At 43.5% G+C, this 20,969-nt stretch overlaps 2 protein-coding genes across 2 annotated transcripts; one reads left to right on the top strand and one right to left on the bottom strand.

The window, feature by feature from the left end:
• Positions 1-228: 228 nt before the first annotated feature.
• coq10a (coenzyme Q10A) lies at positions 229-4,629 on the bottom strand. Its single transcript, XM_086159810.1, has 5 exons — positions 4,125-4,629; positions 2,823-2,972; positions 2,539-2,731; positions 1,627-1,728; positions 229-1,533 (listed from the first exon to the last, which is right to left on the bottom strand). Exons 1-5 carry the CDS (start codon positions 4,259-4,261, stop codon positions 1,366-1,368), a joined length of 750 nt encoding a protein of 249 aa, XP_086015936.1. The 5' UTR covers positions 4,262-4,629; the 3' UTR covers positions 229-1,365.
• Positions 4,630-6,168: 1,539 nt separating this feature from the next.
• On the top strand, positions 6,169-20,728 carry ankrd52a (ankyrin repeat domain 52a). Its single transcript, XM_086159808.1, has 28 exons — positions 6,169-6,359; positions 6,964-7,047; positions 7,171-7,249; positions 8,013-8,083; positions 8,295-8,495; positions 8,583-8,670; positions 9,946-10,088; positions 10,182-10,394; positions 11,203-11,281; positions 11,376-11,490; positions 12,050-12,132; positions 12,246-12,363; positions 12,483-12,551; positions 13,300-13,440; positions 14,122-14,184; positions 14,275-14,386; positions 14,796-14,867; positions 14,956-15,157; positions 15,269-15,356; positions 15,525-15,642; positions 17,301-17,520; positions 17,627-17,714; positions 17,787-17,870; positions 18,556-18,701; positions 18,820-18,902; positions 19,003-19,085; positions 19,460-19,551; positions 20,168-20,728. The coding sequence occupies exons 1-28, from the start codon at positions 6,333-6,335 to the stop codon at positions 20,437-20,439; spliced, it is 3,234 nt and encodes a 1,077-aa protein (XP_086015934.1). The 5' UTR covers positions 6,169-6,332; the 3' UTR covers positions 20,440-20,728.
• The last annotated feature ends 241 nt before the right edge of the window (positions 20,729-20,969 follow it).

Raw genomic sequence — 20,969 nt, 5'->3', positions numbered from 1 at the left:
TGTTCACTCACAGCGCATCACCTATCGCTAATGTAATAATGGTGGGTTTGACAGTATGAGGCCTTGGATATAGCGCATCAATTCCTCAAATGGGCCGATGCATCAGAGATGTCTGAATCTGAAGGAGTGCCTCACAGTATCCAATCAGAATGAGTGTTACCATGACTAGTGTCTGACTCAGAATCCCATTTTATGTGGAATAAGAGCAAAGAATGAATCTGATAGCTGGTTTGACAGAACAGAGTTTCAGGAAATGACGGCAGAGTGACAGACTTTTCTCTACGTTCACATCTTTTGTTGACAAAGCAAATAATAAGAGTAGTTGACAGATCAGTGGATTGTGGAAATAGCTGTTCCCTGCAGACGTGAAACATGAGTGCTATGTTTGTTTTAAGTCTATTACCACACAGTCATTACCCCCCAAAAAACATTAATCTGAGTGGAAATACTGTTGGGCTACAAAATAATGTAATATTTTAAAAATGGCAAACCTGGTTTCAATTTCGCGCAAAAAAAACAATCCTCACAGCACAAAACAAGGCAACTCAATTACCTAAAAGAACTTTTTCTCTTTGCAAAAATGTTGCAACATTGGGTCACAACACTCTCTCAATGTCCCACATGTGGAACATTACAGTCTGACCCCCAAAACATGGCATGGATGCATGAATCATGGCTGAATAAATAATAATTTTAAAAAGTAATCGAAGGTTTTTCTCTGCATTCACCGTATTAATACTTTGATGTGAAATTGATGTAAAAGACAAAGTATAGGTTTCCCAGAAACTTCAAATCGGATGAGCCAACTGGGAACACAGCGTGTCAGTGTGATAGTAGCTTTGAGGTCGCTGTGATCTACCTGTTTGTGGCATTTCACAGCGGATGTTGGGATTGCAGTTTGTCTTCTGTGTCTTTAATACAAAATAAAAGCGCGTTTAGTTCATTCTCTGTGTTGTTTATTAAAAATAATTGTTAACTCTGTGACTTCTTATGTGATGTTGCAGTTGATCTGAGATCTGTGCATTGAATCCAGCAAGAGAATGAAAAATGGTGACTTCCTTCAGTTAAAAGAAGGATCGCCTGAGTGGAGGTAGACAGAAAAGTGGACCAACTTAACAGAAGGAGGACAATAGGCAAAGTCTGAAGCTGGAATAAGAAGAGTAATCAGCACAACCAACATTTTGCTTACATGATCTGGATGTCTAAATCTTCAGGAGCCGCTTCAATGTCTATGTACTGGTGGGAAGTTGGAAGTGGTGGGCGACTAGGCAGCATCATGCGGGTTGGTGGTGGGAAACAGGATGCCGGGAAGAACTAAAGGTTTGTATGGTTTTAAGGCCAGATGAGGACGCGTTGCGGCCAAGATCACGTCTGGTGCACCTCATGAAACATCAGCTCCCGTGGGATACGAGTCTCTGGGCCGTAGAGCTTACAGGCTCGGCGCTCGAACGCGGCCACATTCTGCTTCACTACCTCGTCGAAGAACATGGTGGCAAGCTGGGAGTGCAGCAAGGAGCGGAACTCGAAGGATATCTGTTTTGGACACACACAAAAAAAAAAAAAAGATCCGATGAGTCGCGTGCTGATACGACATCCAGTGACACGAACAATCTGGCGGCCACTTACAGAAAAGTCTACGGTGCAAGTGCGAGGGTAGCCAGGGATGCCAGGACTAAAGCGCCATATTGTCTCCAGGTGATTAAACAGCTTTCCGTCCGTGCACACTGCCTGATGTCAACCCAAAGAAAGAAGCCTGTTAGAGAACGCAGCGCCGCCGACATAAATCACAGAAAGGCCATCACAGCATCACAGATCCTGTGTCTGTACGACGGGCCCTTCACAGCACCGCAGCGAAGCGACACCACAGACAAAACTGACACATTTCGCCTGGCTTTATTCCATCTGCCCCTGGTGCGGAGACATACATAATGTTCCCCACCCTTCCTCTTTGACAGCCTCCTACTTAGGCCTTCTCTCTGTTTCAAAGATCTCCGTTACCACTAAGGGGTTTTATCCCAATCAGCTGTACATACAGGAATATGAGACACAGGGGCAGATACACTGCCGACTTTGCATTTGTCTCCACTGCCCCTTCCAACTAGAATGTATTTCTGTGAAATATAAATGTCTGTACTATTATTTTGTACTTTTACATTTGTAAAATGCATGCATCTCCCCTGGCTTGTTGAAAGTACCGTACATTCCTCAGCTGTGTTTGACAGTCTGAGGGTCGTGTTAGACATGGCGGCTGAGGGTGGCACTTTCTGCATTATCATCCTTACATGCTACATTAAACATGACATCTGCTTTTCATCAGAAGCCATCTGTAGATCCACATTCCTTGAGTTTCAGAGATGTCTTAGTAGCATCCTACACTCTGTTTTTTTAAATTTTGCAGTTGCAACACTCGCTAGCTGGCAAATGGTGGCCCGTTTTCGTAGCTTCGAAAAATGCATGTTATTGTCGCGTGAAAAAGGGCCACTAACTGACATTGTAACTGTAATTCACATGCCCCTGGAAGATTCAGGCTGTACTCACTTTGACCAGATGAGGCCGGACATTAGTGATCATAGACGTGTATCTCTCGACCACCGGAGGGAATCCCACCTCCAGCTGAGCTTTGGCGTGGCCTGCCCTCTTCATGATGGTCTGGGACTTCTTACACCAGGGCACAAAGTGTTTGTATTCGTCAACATTGGCTACCACGTCATACATCTCCTGCATGGAATACCTGAGGAGAGACATTGGTAACTCCATCGGTAAGCTAAAAAGACAACCTACTACCCGGGTGTCGCCGTTGCCAGCTCGAACTGGATAATTACCCCAGTATCCTACGCTCCGAGTACTCCTTCCTTTTGTTGGTGAGGCTGATGAAGTTTCTGCTTTGGGAAACGGCCGCCATTGTGTCCCAGTCTTGAAGGCAAAGCACTCTGGGGGTCCTTGTCATCAAAATGCCACATGATGATAGGTGTCTACAAAAGTGAGAAGAGCTATGAGCCATTTTCTGGAATGAGTACACAAGCACAAAAAGGGCCCACTACATTCCAGCTGTCACTGAGTCCACATATTGTGCTGCAGCTGGAAAACATGAGGTTTACATGTTGCGAGTTTGCTGGGATTTTCTGTGTGGATCTTAAATGAATAGATTTAGTTTTTTGTACGTGGAGCATTGTGTGTTCCGGTATGCGACTGCGATGATCACATGACTGAAAAATGCACATTAATCAGTTTGCCATGTCAACATAAAACCAAGTTTAAAGTCATAATTCCATTCCTTATAGGAATTATTTTAATCTGAACAGTGCCGTACAAAGAAATCACTGTCATTGTCATAAGGGTGCCCAATATTTGACCACTATAAAATGAACCCGCCATTCCTGTAAAAACATTAACTGAAGCTGAAATCATTAACACTTGACATATCTTGTTAATCAGCGATAAATAGTTCAAAATATTTTGACAAGGTGCTTTCAATGTCATATGTGACGTGATAGCAGTAAATGTCAAAAGGAGAGAATGAAGTGAAAACGATAAGAGAAATAAAACGCTGATGACTCATTCTTTTCTATTTAGTTAACTTCTCATGAACTATGTCTCATTTAGGAAGCCCAGCTACCCATTGATGATTTAAAATTAATCTTGCCACAATTAATTTCCCACAGGATAAGTGAAAGATAAATATGGGAAAAAACTGGGTAAAACGCTGGGCAGTTTACTCATATATAATAACAGAATATAAACATGTGTTGTTGCAGATTTTTTCCCCAAAATTGTTTAGTTAACGCAATCTCAAAAAACAAACAAAAAAAAACAACAACCTCAAAAGGGGTCTGCTATGTAAACCCTCAAATCAAACGTATTCCCAAAATGTAAAAAAAAGTCTGTCGGAAATATACAGACCTTTTTAATGCATATTGACAACAACACTTTTCTATATAACCAAATTTTATTCACTTTAAGGAAATCGTATTTCTCGCTTCTTAACAACCAGGTTATATTTGCGATCGGAATATCAATGTCACATGAGCAAATGCATGCTTGGGTTATCATTAGCTTGTGACCTTTTTCCTACTGAGTCGTGACGTCAGTCACCGGGAACACCGGCCGCGTATCGCGATACTTACCTGATGTTCTGTCGCACGCATCCCCTCGATAGCGTCGCTCGCCCAGAGCGGGATGAGCCCACAGCAGCGAGCTGGAGATAGTCGCTGAACGTCCGCACACCCATGGGAAGCCTCCGGGCGCTAGCGGTGGCTGCCATAGAACCGGTTCGGCTCTGAAACGGAGAGAGTCCTGGGTCTGCGGAACCGAATTGGGGTGTGGGGGTGTCCAATTAGCGCCAATTAGTCGTCTAATATTGCCCAGTCAGCGACCCTTCATGCGGTTAGATGACGTTACGAACCGGTCGTTACAGTAGTACTGCTGGCTAACGCTAGCCACCTAGCATCGTTTCATAACGAGTCCCGAACAAACGCGACCGGCAACGACACCGCTACTCACATCGCTCCAAGTCGCAAACACGAATAGGATGAAAATTTCATGTGTTCGGGCTACGGTGAGTGAAACGTAATGTCAAATGCCGCCGAGTCGCAGACGACCTTCCGTTGCTAAATAAAACGCCGGTGGGACAAACCATAGATGTGGGCGGAACTGTTCTGCTCAGCTGCCCGTTCAACATTGACTTCTGTTGCGAGTTGCTGCCCCCTAGTGGACTGGCGGTCCAATACGAGAACGTATTGCGCTTTTTTTTTGCATTTTTTATTGATATAGTCAAACTTACTATAAATACATTTCGTTTATATTCATATAGAATCAAGAAAATTAGATGTTACAACGTGAGATTTTTGATCGATTACATCCCTGGATTTGTGCAGATATAAAGTATGTTAGACTGGTGCAGGACATGTATGCTTGCTGTGAGACAGTGGTGTGCTGTGCTGTTGGGGTAACACAGAAGTTCGAGTTGGAGGTTGGACTCCTTAAGGGCCATAAGGTTGGCCATTTAGAGGTGGAGGTACGCGCTGGAAAGTAGAGGAATGAAAGGTAGTCACAGCAAGATAGAGTATATGTGCGTGAATGAGAGGAACCCGGGTGGAACGGTGAGGCTACAAGGAGTGGCGGTCAAGAAGTTGGAGGATTCCAGGTACTTGGGGTCACAGTCCAGAGCAATGGAGAGTGTGGAAAAGACGTGAAGAGATGGCTTCAAGCAGGTCGGAATGAGTGGAGAGAAGTGTCAGTGGTACTATGCGATAGCAGACTGTCGGCTTCAATGAAAGGAAAGGTGTACAAGACAGTGGTGAGACCAGCGATGCTGTATGGCCTAGAAACAGTTACAATGACGAAAAGACAGGAGGCAGAGCTAGAGGTCGTAGAGATGAAGATGCTAAAGCTCTCTTTGGGAGTGACCAGGATGGATAGGATCAGGAATGAGTCTATCAGAGGAACAACACATTAAATGTTTTGGAGAGAAGGTCAGAGAAGCCAGACTGAGATGATTGGGTCGTATACAGAGGAGAGATAGTGAATATATTGGTAGACGGATGCTGGAATTGGAGCTACCAGGCAGGAGGTCTAGAGGAAGACCAAAGAGAAGATTTATGGACGTAGTGAGAGAAGATATGAAGGTAGTTGGTGTGGGAGAGGAGGTTACAGAGATTAGGGTCATATGGAGAAGGTTTATTAACTGTGGTGACCCCTGTAGGGAAAAGCGGAAAGAATTAATAAATTAACAGTATGTACGTGGCTTATTTTGTTCGTAACTCACAAGTGATTTACAGATTGGGTACTCTGAACATATTTTACAAATGAATATGTACATTAAATTTATTAAGACTCTGGACAGGAACTATGTACATAAATGACATGTAGAATTGTACAGATGATAGAAAATTACAGTTGAAGAGCATTTTCATAAGAAAACTAGTGAGTTCCTGCTTCACTTTTTAAATAAATTTGAAAAATTTGAAACCAACGTATGCAATCGTAAAACAACCCCAAAAGCAACCGAGATATTAACCATCAAGCGTAACCTGTTTTTTTCCGCTCCGTTCATTTACGCTACTATGCAATGTACTATTTTCACCACAGGGTGGCGCTGTTTCAACCGAGAAGCTGGGAAACGGACCGCCACGCCTGTAGGCGGACCAGCACAGGCGTAGCCAAATCGTCAGCCCAGACAGTGGATGCAGACAACAACAGTGACAGATCAAGACCGCATTTCTGTTTGCAACCTAGCAATGGGTGTAGTCTAAAAAGTGGACACAGTAGCGCGCCGCAATATACCTCGAAGTTTTATCCTCATGAAGGAGCTCCGTCCTGGCTGAGTTTGGGAGATGGGAGTACTCAACATTGCAGACCAGGTACGGCTGAAGAGCAGCGCTCCGTGTTTGTGCTCTGGCGCAGTCTATTTGCTGGGGAATTCCTGCTTGTTGTGCGCACCGCACTACGTCTTATTCGCAGATTGTATTGTGCTCGCTTTTAGCTAATCGGTGCTTCGCTGTGATTTTTTTCCATCAACTGGCGTTTTTATTCGAAGAAAGTAGCCCTCGCTGCTAATAACCCCCCCTCGGTCCGCACGACATCGAATGCATTTTTGCTGCTCCTGTCTGGGCCTGTTCTGGGTTTTAGCACAATTAGCTACAAAGAGCTACTAGCTAGCTGACGTAAGAAGGTAAGTCTGGGCCTGTAACACAGGCCTCGGCCGGGGCTCGGTGTAATTGTTGGAGGGAAAAGAAACCTCCGCTATTTGGGTAGAAGAAGTAAAACGTGTTTTCCTAAACACCTATTGCTTTAGTTTTGTGCGGTTTCACAACGTTGGGGGAAAAACATCAAATTCGGGGTGTTTGACGAGCTAACACGGCGTGATGTAATAGCGAAATAGTCCCCCTGCGGAATCAGCCGAAGCGTCGTTCCGTGCATTTGCAAGCACGGAGTCCGTTTCTAACCAGCATCTCTCCTTTGCAGCCTCCTCTGGTCCAGGCCATCTTCAATCGTAATGCTGAAGAAGTTCAACTGTTATTGCACAAAAAGGAGGATGTCAATGCACTGGTATGATCGGAATGCATTATGCTTCGATGCTCCCAACGGGCTCGGATCACGATGGGCATGTTGTTTTTAACATATTTGAAATCAGCTCCAACACATTTCAATGTGCATGACCTTTTCTCACAGGACCAAGAGCGCCGCACGCCACTTCATGCTGCTGCCTGTGTGGGAGACGTCCATATAATGGACCTCCTCATTGAATCAGGTGAGTGACCCGCAGCAGCTACCATACCTGCACCCCCCTTTGCAAGGGGGGTGCAGGTATAAATGAACACTTTTTTCACTTCGGAGCCCAGTCCACGCATTTGCTGTCTTGTTTTTAATCTCTCGATCGGAGTCTTGACCAGAACGAATGCTTATGTTAGGTTTCATGGGGAAATAAATGAAATGAATTGGCTGAATTTGGCTGTGAAATCAGTGTTGGGATGTCTAGCGTCAGTCGTTTGATTTGCATAAATGTTATTAACTGTAACTCACCAAAATCCCGCGTCTTCCCAACTCCCAAATATTACAGTCATGGTAGTCATGCCTATTAGGAGCATTTGATGTGGATATTTTTGGGTTCTTGAATCGGATGTGCGATTTAAGTCTGAATCTAATGGTAATTTGTACCTCAGAGGAAACATCTGAAATAAATACGCTATCACGTCTCTCTTTCGTATGCATTTGGTTCTTAGATGGTTGTTATCGTCTACTTCACAGTCCTGAGTTGAAATTCCCTCTTCTTAAGCATCTCTGTAGAATATGACCAATAAAACCAACACTTTTGTTGCATAAGCATTTGTACTTTTGTTACTGTTATTACAATTCGCTTGTAATTGTAATGTACTCAATACGTAAAGGGTATTTCTAAGGTTAATATTTGTTACCTGTTCCAAAAGCCTGGTGCATCTCAGAGTCTTTGCCTCTTCACCAATGTTCATCCTGACTCTGTAATCATGCTTGATGCCCTTCTCCGAATGTCTCAGGTGCCAGTGTAAACGCTAAAGACCATGTATGGTTGACCCCGTTGCACAGGGCGGCTGCTTCCAGGAACGAAGTAAGCAAGCATGGGATTCATTCCCTTTTTGCCATTTCAGCCACTCTAATTATCTCTTAGTCATCCTCTAATTCTATTGTGTACTCATCCACAAAGATCGCATTCAGATTTCTGCACCAGAATGTAACGTTGGCTTGGTGGGTAAAACGCAGCAAACTGCAGATCTGATATACGCTCTAAGCCAGTGCGGCTTCCTCCCCTTCTTCCCCAGAGGGCAGTGGGTCTGCTGCTGAGGCGCAGCGCAGAGGCAAACGCACGAGACAAGTTCTGGCAGACGCCGCTGCACGTGGCTGCCGCCAATCGCGCCACCCGCTGTGCAGAGGCCCTGCTGACCCAGCTGAGCAACCTGAACATGGCGGATCGCACTGGCAGAACCGCCCTGCACCACGCAGCCCAGAGCGGGTTCCAGGAGGTAGGATGTGGCGCAGAACGGCCGTCTCTCACAGTAATTTCACATTTCGTCCTGGAGGCGATGTATTTTTTTCTGCCTTTCGTGCAGATGGTGAAGCTGCTGCTGAACAAAGGGGCCAACCTGAGTGCCATCGATAAGAAGGAGAGACAGCCGATTCATTGTGCTGCTTACTTGGGTGAGCCAAGTTTACTTTGCTGCCAGTTCTGAAGAAAACATCGACTCTGTCAACAAGCATGAAGAGCTCGTCTGCAGGGTTTCCGCAGGTCATTAAAAAGCCGTAAATAGATTTGGTAAAAATTAGGGCCTTAAATAGCATTAAAAAGCATTAAATTCAGATGCCATTAGAGAGGCATTCAGTGTAGAGGCATTAACATTTAAATAAACTTGATAGGAAAACACATTGTTATTCTCAATTCATTTTCATGAGGCTAGATAAACATTTAATAATTCTGATCGGAATTGTGTGATGGTCGGTGATGATTGACAAGCGTAAGACTTTTTAGTTGGCTATTGTTTACAGCCGGTTTTCTGATGCTGCACATAGTTACAACACCAGAGTTGAAACTTAGAGGAAAAAAACTAAAGAAAAAGAAATATGCACTAATCATTATTCACAAAGTGAGATATATGTGATTCTGTAGTGCCATTATCATTCAGAACGTCATATATACTATTGTGCTCCTGTGTGAAATCTATTCCAGGTGTAAATGATTGACATTATTATAAAGAAACGCATCTGGAGTTGAAAATTCTTTAAAAAGCATGAAATAAGATTCGGTGATACACGCCGATACCCAGCTCTGGTAGAGCCGGCTGATACCATACATGAAAAAAAAATGAATATGATTACAACCAGGAAATAATGTGATACAGGAATTATAAACAAACAAATTGTCTGTTCAGCATTGCACGCTTTAATTATTGTTATTTTTTAATTCTGTCATAATATCAACGGCCAAACATCAGGTCGGTATTGCAATACAATTAATATAATTACAAATGTTTTTTAAAAAGGTTTCATTTCTGCTCTTCTCACATTTTGTTCCTCCTCGTTGAATTCTTGGCAAAATTAGCTTGTGATTTTGATGATTTCTGAAGGTGACTGTTTGAAAATTAATTCACTGCATTCTCTCAGCAAACAATGCTAAATTAGCAAAGACGAAGCGCAGAAGTGCAATTTTTAATATGAAAAAAATCATTTCAGTTAGGTAATATTAAGTATCTACTAAAATCGGATTTAACTGAGATCGAAGAGAGGCAGCTCCATGAACCTCGCAACAGAGTCACAAGGAAAACAAACTTCCTGTCATGAATGGACCAATGGTTGTTTTTTCTCTCTTTTTCTTTCATCGCTCTCCAAGTCATGCCAGCTTTAAAAAAAAAAATGTGTTCTGATTATTTTTTATCTTTTTATTCCCCCCCCCCCTATTTTGTTTCGCCATGCGTGTAGGGCATGTGGAGGTTGTGAAGTTGCTGCTGTCCCGCAGTGCAGACAAGAGCTGCAAGGACAAGCAGGGCTACACTCCTCTCCACGCCGCGGCTGCAAGCGGTCACATTGAAATTGTAAAATACCTGCTGAGGATGGGGGCAGAGGTGAGACACTCCATGCTGACCTTCCCTGAATCCCTCTGTCAGACCCCAGGTCTCATCTTGCATCACATGTCTCTCCCTCGCCGCCCCTGCCAGATTGACGAGCCCAACGGCTTCGGGAATACGGCGCTCCACGTGGCATGCTACATGGGTCAGGAGGCCGTGGCCACTGAGCTGGTCAACCACGGAGCCAATGTCAACCAGCCCAACAAGTGTGGCTATACCCCTCTGCACCTGGCTGCCGTCTCCACCAACGGTGCCCTCTGTCTGGAGTTGCTGGTCAACAATGGGGCAGATGTCAACCAGCAGGTTATTACTGTCTACATTATTATCAATTATAATAATAATAATGAAATCAGTTATAGCGAGAGGATACTTAACTTTGTTTATACGTCAGTTATTACTGGCATATAAAAAAAATAGAAAAGTCTTGCTGTTTTGTTTGTGATTGGGGTCCTGTCGAGGAGAGCGCTGGCTATAGAAGATGTGATTTTTACCAAAATTTTCCACTGGATATTAAAATACCATCCCTCGGGTGATTAAAACATGAGCACTGCCTCGGAGATGATCATCAGTTGGATGTAAAAATTGTTAATTTCTATTTAAATAGCTTCAATCTCAATTTAAAAACTGATTGGAGTGAGTAACAGATATCGTAAGTTCAGAAGCCAGAAAAGGATTTCTTACAATCAACCCCTTTGATGCCGTTCCAGCTGATAGTTGTTTGTTTTTTTTTTAAATACCCCACTTTCAGTGGAATTTTCACAGGGAGTACACATGCAATTTAATGTTTGAGTTAGAGTCAGTGGTTGGCTTCCAGATGGAAAAACAGCAGGGTATTTCATCCTTATTTGGGGGCAGGGGGTGTTTAAGTACCTCAGCAGGTTTAGACAAACTAAGTGATGTCGCCACTCACAGAAAATTCACTTTGAGGTTGTTATTTTTGTCACACTCGAGTCTAATCGGCCAGCTGGTGAGCGCACTGCACTCAGACGGCCCGTCGGTTCTGGAACTCCTTCAGAGTCTCATCTCCCTGTGAAATGTGAATCCACCACAATCTGAGAATGGCGTGTATTTTTACCCAACGCGCATACTTTGTGTTCCCCCACACACACAGAGCAAAGAAGGGAAGAGCCCCCTGCACATGGCAGCCATTCACGGACGCTTCACGCGCTCTCAGATCCTCATCCAAAATGGTAACGAATGAACTGGGGAAGGCAAGAGGTTTTTTTTTTTTCTCTCCCCCTGCCAAGCCCTCAGGCTCACTCCCTCCCACCTGTGTCACCTCAGGTGGGGAAATCGATTGTGTGGATAAGTATGGCAATACTCCTCTCCACGTTGCTGCTAAGTACGGCCATGAACTGCTTATCAGCACTCTGATGACCAACGGAGCAGACACGGCCAGGTACGCCGTGGCAGAACCACAGTCTGGATACATGTTAAGATATTCACAATATTCGTATCGTAATACACGCCTATGCATGGATATTACTGTGCCACCTGCCGATATTCATTTATTTATTCATATATTGGTCATTTATTTTTGATATCCTGCTGACTTTGTATGTTACTTGTTGTGTCATTTCTTTTAGATTTTTTTTTTATGTTTTTTTTTTTTTTGATATCAAAATGTTGAAATTGCTACAGTATTATATGGTTTCTTCCCCAAAACATTTGGAAAACCATCCAGTGAATCCCCGGAGTACACAGGCGTGACACAAAATGAGATTTTATCTGACAGTAATCTATGCTTGGACGTAGACTGTGGAATTATGTATGATAATCATCTATGTTTAGAAAAAAAGAAAATATTATATATATATATGTATATATATATATATATATATATATATGTATATGTGTGAATTGCAAAGCATTGATATTTGGTCCTTCATCCAGTTGTTTTTAATTTGGCTGAGGTTGGTTTCTGACTCTACATTCTTCTCTGTGTTTTTCTTCTGCAGACGTGGGATCCATGGAATGTTCCCCTTGCACTTAGCTGTGCTGTACGGGTTTTCAGACTGTTGTCGCAAGTTACTCTCCTCAGGTTTGACCGATCGACCCGAAACTCGCACGCCATCCGTTCGTCGCATGCAGTCCCAGCCACTTACAGTTCAGCTTTGTTTTTGTTTGTTTTGTTTTTTTTTTGGTGCCCCGCAGGTCAGCTGTATAGTATAGTTTCATCCATGAGTAAGGAGCATGTACTCTCAGCTGGGTTTGACATAAACACCCCTGACAACTTTGGGAGAACCTGTCTACACGCTGCTGCCTCTGGAGGGTGAGATGTGCGATCTGCCCTGGCACCGGCATATTCCGATTACGTGCAATATTCTTCGCTTTTTTCATCTGTTGCACCCAATCAGTCTCCTCCGGGTTTTGTTTGTTCTTTGTTTACAGAAATGTTGAATGTCTAAACTTGCTCTTAAGTAGCGGTACTGACTTGAATAAGAGGGACATAATGGGAAGGTGAGTTTGAGCTCGTCTTTGGCAAATAATTGTACTTGACACATGTAAAATAAGTTAAGATAAGCTAGAGTTTATTGATCCCACAATGGGGAAATATCACAGCAGCATTATAGGATAGAAAAATGAACAAATTGTAAAAATTGAAAGAATATGCATATAAAGGATGTAGACACAAATAGACAGAGACCGTTAATATAAATATATACAATAGAATATAAAAAGGTATATAAAAGAAATGCCCTATGCAGGGAATGGTTATAGAAATAATAGGTGTACAGTAGGGGATGTGAGTAATAAAAAATGTTGTTCTGGAAAATGTCTAAATATAAATATTGCACTTAAACAGTTTTGTGGGTGGTGCAAAAAATAGTTTGGCGATGCCTGCAAGCAGCATCAACACTGCTACATTTAAAGAAACATTTGCATATTTGAGGCTTTATATGGTCTGACAGCAACTGGAATGAAGGTAGAAGTGAGTAAAAAAACAAAACAAAAATAAACAACCAAATTGTTATAATGTCAGTGACGCTCACTCTGAATCATTTGAATAATTCAATTTTTGCACAATAGCGCTTTTCACAAGCTTTAAAGAAAATAAATAAATCATTAAATAATTAGTTATGCCCGGGTCACGCGGTCGATCTGACATGAGGTATGGTGATACACACTCGTCCACGCCTGGAATGAATTACTGATTGTGTAACAAGATGTATTTTGAACTGAAATGATAGCTGTGGTCCCTCTGCAGGACACCGTTGCACTATGCGGCTGCTAATGGGAGGTACCAGTGCACTGTGACCCTGGTGAGCGCTGGCGCTGAGGTCAACGAGCCTGACCAGACAGGCTGTACTCCCCTGCACTACTCTGCCGCCTCTCAAGCCTTCAGCAGGTTGAAAAACACACACATGCATGCTCACCATCTGCAATTTTTTTTTCTCCACAGCAGGAAAAAGCAGCCACAATCGTCCATATACTGTCCTAAAAGCCAGTAGCTGCTTGAGAAATCAACTCTGGAATTACACTAAACAAGGAGCCGTCTTTCTGTTAACGCCTCCTTATCTTCTTCGATCTCCTGATTTGCAAATGTTAAATCTAATTAAATGTTCCAAGTATCTGATTTCACAATCTCAGAGATACCATGCTCCTGCATTTCCAACACAGTGTTTAAAATCAAGGGTTGTCAAAGTTGGATGGAGTCTTAAAATAATTTTTCTCTATTAAATATACATTTAGTCATGGATGGATGTGAGAATAACCTTCACTTTAATTGATAGAAATCACCAATTTTTTTTTTCTGGTTAGAAATATTTTGTTTTTCTAGAAGTTACTCATGGAATATTTTGATTAGAATGCTAATAATTTATCAGCAAATTCTTTTTTTAATTATTTAAATCTAAGAAAAATTGACCAAATTGTCTAGAAATGATGTGAAGAATCCATTTAAGGGATCGAGATCCAAACTGGAAAAATCCCCCTCACACTGAAAATGAAATTCTTATCATTAGAACATCTGATTTATTACTTTAAATTTTGAAAACCATATCTAACTGAAGCTCTTCTTCTTTTTCAGAGTTGATCGTCATTTTTCTGGGAACCATCAAAACGACGAAGACGAGGCAAAGGAGTCGTACTTGTGAGTCATCGCCCCTGGCTCCTCCGCCCTAGATGGATGGAAGCTATTTATTATACTCTTAACCAAACATGTTTCTTGTTTGTGCGCCAGCTGCTTGGAGCATCTTTTGGACAACGGTGCGGATCCTTCGATGGTCAACTCAAAGGGTTACAGTGCTGTTCACTATGCAGCTTATCATGGCAACAAGCAGAACCTGGAGCTGGTGCGTTGTTCTGTTTCTGCTCAGTAAAAAACATCTCTCACTGTCTCCCTTTGTATTTGTTTTTTTTTTCTTTGTCTCTTTATGATGAAAATTATTCAAGCTTGAGTCCCACGCATTGGTCACATGGGACATATCCATCATTACTTGAGAATGGCGTTCCATGGATTTAATGTCAGGAGATACGAGGGTTCCAGCATGTTCTTTGTTGATTCTGGATTGTCGATATTATGTTGAATTATTATCACATTAACAATAAGTATGTGGCTGACATCTATCGTTTATATTGTGTTGTTTCCAAGCAGCCTGGTCAAACATCTTGCAAATGTCCGGATGCTAATGTTTGATATGCGGACTGCATTTCGTCTCCTTCCTCAGCAAAGTAAACACATTTGTTGTTTTCATCTCTTAGCTCCTGGAGATGTCCTTTAATGCACTAGGAGACATCGAAAGCAGTATTCCGGTCAGCCCCCTGCATCTTGCCGTAAGTTTTTCCCGCTGTTTGCCACCCACGGCTCATCCAAGACCCCAAACGCTGGTTAATCGTGACGCAGTCGCGAACCTCCCCGCAGGCTGATCGTGGTCACTGGCAGGCGCTGCGTGTGCTGACTGAGACTGCTGCCTACGTGGATATGCAAGATGCCGCAGGCCGCTCTGTGCTCTACCTAGCGGCCCAGAAAGGCTACAGCCGCTGCGTTGAGGTGCTGTTGGCTCAGGGAGCCTCCTGTCTCCTCAATGACAACCGTCTCATGTGGACTCCAATTCATGTTGCAGGTGCGTGCTATTGCCCTCCTCGATAAATGTTTTCCCCGAGGGGAGGGCATCCTATTCTGGGAAAATAAATGAGAAAAGCAAAACAATCCTCCTTCTCTCACTCTTCATTAGCTGCAAACGGTCACTCCGACTGCCTGCGCATGATGATCGAATATGGGGAGGAGGGGGACCTCACCAACGTTGCAGACAAATTTGGCCAGTGAGTGGTTCTCTTAGTGTTACCATGACAACATTTCTCCTGGCTTCACGTTGCAGGAATATGCCAAATCACGTTTTTGTTCCCTACGCCTTCAGTAAAAAAAAAAAAAAAAAAAAAAAAGCCTCCTGAATTGTGCTGTGTCACCCCCCCCCCCCCCCTCGTCTGCAGGACCCCTCTGATGCTGGCTGTTCTAGGAGGTCACACTGACTGCGTTCACTTCCTGTTGGTGAAGGGTGCCTTGCCAGATGCCAAGGACAAGAGGGGCAGCACAGCTTTGCACAGAGGGGTGAGTCAGAGACACTTAGCAGAGCAATAGGCGTGCCAAAAACTCAAGACGCGATCAAATGGCGGGATCCGGGCCACTGCTTGATAATTGAGTTCTTGCTTTCTCAGAATCACCAATTAGATTCAAAGCCTAGCTGTGTAGCTGTCTTATCACCGTCACATTTTCAGAAATTCCAATTTCTAGGAAATTTTCTGGACTTAAGTGTCTCCATCACATTACTTTCAGAGAAGTTACGGGGATCCAGTTACTCTGCCAAGATGATGAATAATGATAGACAATTTTTTCCACATTATTAATGTTTATCAGTAGAATCAGTTGGTCAAATATCCAAACACGGCTTCCTCACTTAGCGAATCCAAGAGTCGTAACATTTAGTCACTCTTTTCAAACCATTAAATTGAATCCCCCAGCTATTTTTTTTTCCGAACGTTGTGGGTTACGTTTCACCATAAATCATATAAATTCTTTAGTTTCAGCTTCATAGAAGAGAATTCATCGTGATCCATCTATGTCTTCTTTGACGTTAAGCTCATTTTTTTTTTGTTGCAAACATAATTTAAGGACACTATCAGTGCATTTAGGAAACATGCAATATTTTAATTTTTTTTAAGGTCATTTTTTTGTTGCAGACATAATTTAAGGACACTATCTGTGGATTTAGGAAACATGCAATATTTTAATTTTTTTTATTCTTTTTTATTACCTAATAGTGTGTACAAGCTGTCGCCATGTCTTTTTTTTTATAAGCAAGGGGGATAAGCGTTTGCGTTTGACACTGATGTGGCCGCCGCTATAACTGAGGTTGTGTTAAAAAAAAAAGTTGGACACACTGTGCACCACTAGATCAGCATAAATCATGGAAAAACATTTGTGAGATGTGCGTGTTGTCAACTCGTCCTTGAAGGGGCGGAGAAGTTGAGGTACTGTGACCGAAAGCATTGTCTGTGAGAAGGCAACACACATTTACGGAGATTTTGTACAGCAGATGGCGGGAATGAAAACGGACGAGGCATCGGAAGAATGATTCAAAGCTGGTCGGGGACAATTTGATCATTTTAAAAACATTCACTGCGCTGCTAAATTGAGTTCAGAGATTTAAGTGTAGCATAGTGTGCAAGTTACCTTTGGCAACACATTGTAGCATTAAGTGTGCAGCGAGTTATTTACTTTAAGCAAAGGAGTACCAAATGAAAAACTTCCCCCAACCTCCGCCCCAGCCGGCATCTTTGTCTCATCGTAATGGTAAATACACTTTATAGAACCAGTAAATTCTTTACAATATCTCCTATTATGGACAAAATTTTTGTTGCTCATTTGTTACTTCTAAAGCATATTTTTCCTTTTTAAAAAAATAGGGGGCTGGAACGGCTTAATAGTGTCTCAATTAATTTCATCGAAGCAATTTAATTTGATTTACAAGCAAATTAAGTAACAAGCTTGGGCACGGAATCAATTAAACTCTTATTTCAAAGTATTACTGTATGTAAGAGGACCTGGTTTTGAATTCAAGAGCATTGGAGTAAAAAAATCTCTGATTGGTTTGCTGCTCCAAGGGGAGAGGAGTGGACCAAATTTTGATGAATATTTCATTTTATGACCTCACGAATGAGCTAACGTGTTGGGGCTGCTCCCCTCCTCGTCCCCCGCTGTTTGTCCAGGCGGTGCTGGGCCATGACGACTGTGTGACAGCCCTGCTGGAGCACAAAGCCTCTGCACTGTGTCGGGACAGCCAGGGTAGGACACCGCTGCATTACGCCGCATCCAGAGGCCACACAGAGATCCTGGCCGGTCTGGTACAGGCTGTCATGGCAACAGACACGCAAGATAAACTGCTGGACAACAAACAATACACCCCATTACACTGGGCTGCTTACAAAGGTTTGCTCAGTTTGCTCAACTGGAAGTGGCTAATCCCCAGCTTAACTGTTATAATTACTCACGCCAACATCCACTGCCTGTAACATTGAGCGGTGTTTGTTCCCAGGGCATGAAGACTGTTTGGAGGCTTTACTTGAATTAAAAACATTTATCCACGAAGAGGGAAACCCTTTCACCCCCCTGCACTGTGCTCTGTGAGTAACCTCTCTCTCGTCGCGGTTCCGAGATTACAATGTGTATATTCACAAGCTTGTTCTTGCTCACAGGATGCACGGCCACAGCGGCGCTGCAGAGCGGCTTCTTGAATCTGCCGGGGTCCACATGATTAACATCAGAGATGCCAAAGGAAGGTTAGCCTCCAGAAAAAGTGCACAGCATGATACTTTTAGCAATATGTATTTTGTAAATTCTGCAGATTTTTTTTAATTTTTTTTATGGAGGTAATTTCTTGCAGACCTTTTGAAAATATGCAGGTTTTACTGATTCCTCATTTAGTGTTCATAGAGAGTTTAAAACAATCCTGTTTCCTCCGGGTTCTTCAGTTTCCCCTACCACTAAAAACATGTACAATAGGCCTGGATGAATGAGAGTGTGTTTGTGAGCGCAACTGTGGGACAACGGATGCAAATGAGCCCATGGCTACAGTCCGGAGTGGTGTGTTTACATGAATGTCTCATGTGTGTTCATTAACGTGCACTGTCCCAACCAAATAAATAAATACAAGAGTGCATTCACAACAAATTGCTGAACGAGCCCAATTCAGAGAAACGAGGACAACGATCCAGGCGATTGGGACTCAAAACTTTCTCATCAGCAGAAGTTTTTAATAAGTTTCATTTTGAGAGAAAACCGTTCCCTATAAAGTCGTGAACAATAAAGTGTGTATTCTCTCGATGTTGCCTTTAAGACAGGACAGGCCATATGAACAGCTGATGAATCACCCTAACAGCAGGATCTAAAAGTTGGGACCTTAAACACTCTTAAAGTCTAATACTGACACAGCAATGTGGTGCTGCCGCCTCCGTGTGCCCGCAGGACCCCACTACATGCTGCTGCATTCGCCGAGGATGTTGCAGGGCTTCAGCTGGTGCTTCGCCACGGAACAGAGATCAACGCCGTGGACAATAGTGGACGCTCTGCTCTGATGGTAGCTGCTGACAAAGGGCACAGTGGCACCGTGGGTAAGTCCCCCCCGTCCCCGCTACCCTTTGAATAGGCCCGTTGTGCTTGCCTCCCTACTGCGGTCGCCAGCGGTGTATCCGCATCTACCGCAACTGATCATTTTCCTTGTTTTCACAGCCATTCTCCTTCACCGGGCAAAGGCCGACCTGACACTGCTGGACGAGAACAGGAACACCGCGCTGCACCTGGCCTGCAGCAAGGTGACCGTCGCTATGTCGCACAGATTCATTTCCCTCTCTTTTTGATATATCGTTCTCTCTTTAATAAGCCTTAAGTTAATCAAAGATTGTGTGGTGACAGGCTCACGAGATGTGTGCCCTGCTGATTCTGGGGGAGATCCACAGTCCCACGCTCATCAATGCCACCAACAGTGCTCTGCAAATGTAAGAACCAAGACACGTATTTCTATCCATCAATTAAAAACGGGTCTCGGGTAAATTATTGTGACAATCCATTTGCCTGGAGGCACTTAAAGGCAATGCGGTATCCCGGCATCATTTATTTTTAATAATAATGTAGAAACATCTTCACAACCTTTTAGTTATTTGACTGATGTAATTACCTCTTGCGCAACAAATGCCTCTCCCATTGGCCGTGTCGACGCCTTTGTTTTCATTCTGTGGTGGCCAATTGAGAGGTTCGAACAGATACAATAGTCGCTAATGTTAGCAATGCTTGTGATTTTCCAGCCAAGTCTAGTTAGCTGATGTGAATCTGCCGGAATCTGTATCTGAATCTGAAATGCCCCCCCCCCCAGGCCCCTCCATCTTGCAGCTCGCAACGGCCTGGCCACAGTGGTGCAGGCGCTGCTGAGCAGAGGAGCCACTGTGCTGGCTGTGGATGAAGAAGGTGAGTGAGGCCTTTTTTTTTTTTTTTTTTTTTTTTTTTTTTTTTTTTTTTTTTTTGATAAAGAAAACATCAAGACAAACGAAACAGGACAATTAACTAATTTCAGGAGTCCGAACAAACATCTGGTAACAACATGTGAGAGTTGAACGGAGGTCAAAAAGTCTTTCGAGGTTATATCAGCCCCCTTTTTTTTTTTTTTTAAATTTCAGCATATTTTCAATGTTTTCCAGAATGAAACAGAACTGGAAAAACAAATCCAAAGAGAAAGTCCACATGTGTAAAAGAGGAGACATAGCAGGGATTTAGCTCATTAAATAAAAAGAACGGCCCAATGCCGAGGAAAAGATGGAGAGAATTTATTAAGACGCGAGTGACCAAACATTGTGTAATATTTGAATATTTTCACTGCTTTTTCTTGGAAACCAGCAGGTGAACGTAACAACATTTCATGGAAACTTTTTTGAACAATCCTTTTTTCAACTCAAGTCTGTTCCATGCCATAGTCCCCGACTGTTGTCTGCCAGCTCAACTCTGTAGGCTCAGTGGAATCTAGATCTGGATCTGGATAATGTTTGCTAATCTAGAGCCTGTACCATTGTCACCCCCCCCCATCCAGGCCACACCCCAGCTCTGGCTTGCGCTCCCAACAAGGATGTGGCCGACTGCCTGGCTCTGATCCTGTCTACCATGAAGCCTTTCCCCCAGCGGGACCCCTCCTCCTGCTCCTGCTCTTCACCCACCGTCTCCCCTTCCCCGGGTCTCAACTTGCTGAAGCACTGCGGCATCACGGCCGCCTGCGCCCCGCTGCCCAGCAACGGCCTCCACAACGGCTACGTCAAAGATCGTCACGGCGCCCCGGTCGGCCTGGATGGGTGCCTGTCTGAGTGAGGTCTCTCTGCCCCCCACCTCCCTCTCTCTCCCCCTCCCCACCTCAGCCAGCCGTTATCACCATCATCACCACCAGGGGGTGACTCCCTTTAACAGGGCCCCAGAGGACCAGGAGAGCACCCACCCACATATCTATTCTCTTGTGTATGTGTGTGTGTTTGTGCGTCTGTGTGTGCGTGAGTGTTTGGTCTTCTCTTGAGGTGCAGTCAAAACCTAATATGCAATTAGACCCCCATTCCTCCATCTCCTAGTAGTGCTTAAAGAGAAAAAAAAAACAAAAAAAAAAACACAGAGGCCGGCCGCTCCGCAAGGTCACCCGGATGAAGTGTGGCATCCGAAAAACGAACACTAGCAATCCGGCCATCTCAAAAATCATTTTAACCCTTTAAAACCATGTTGACACAATTATATAACCGACATCTACGAGCATGAAAGTACCCGCGACCGTCTTCATATCACTCAGTAAAAAAGTCATATCCGTTTGGGTGACCTTGCGGAGGAGGCGCGGCCTTCCCAAAAGAATGATCAAA

The sequence above is a fragment of the Fistularia commersonii genome, chromosome 14 (assembly GCF_037954325.1).
Source record: "Fistularia commersonii isolate RoL2024-O1a breed Wild chromosome 14, RoL_Fcom_v1.0, whole genome shotgun sequence".
In the NCBI taxonomy this organism is placed as follows: Eukaryota; Metazoa; Chordata; class Actinopteri; order Syngnathiformes; family Fistulariidae; genus Fistularia; species Fistularia commersonii.
Note: the sequence above shows the minus strand (reverse complement) of the source record. Positions and strands in the feature narration are given on the sequence as shown.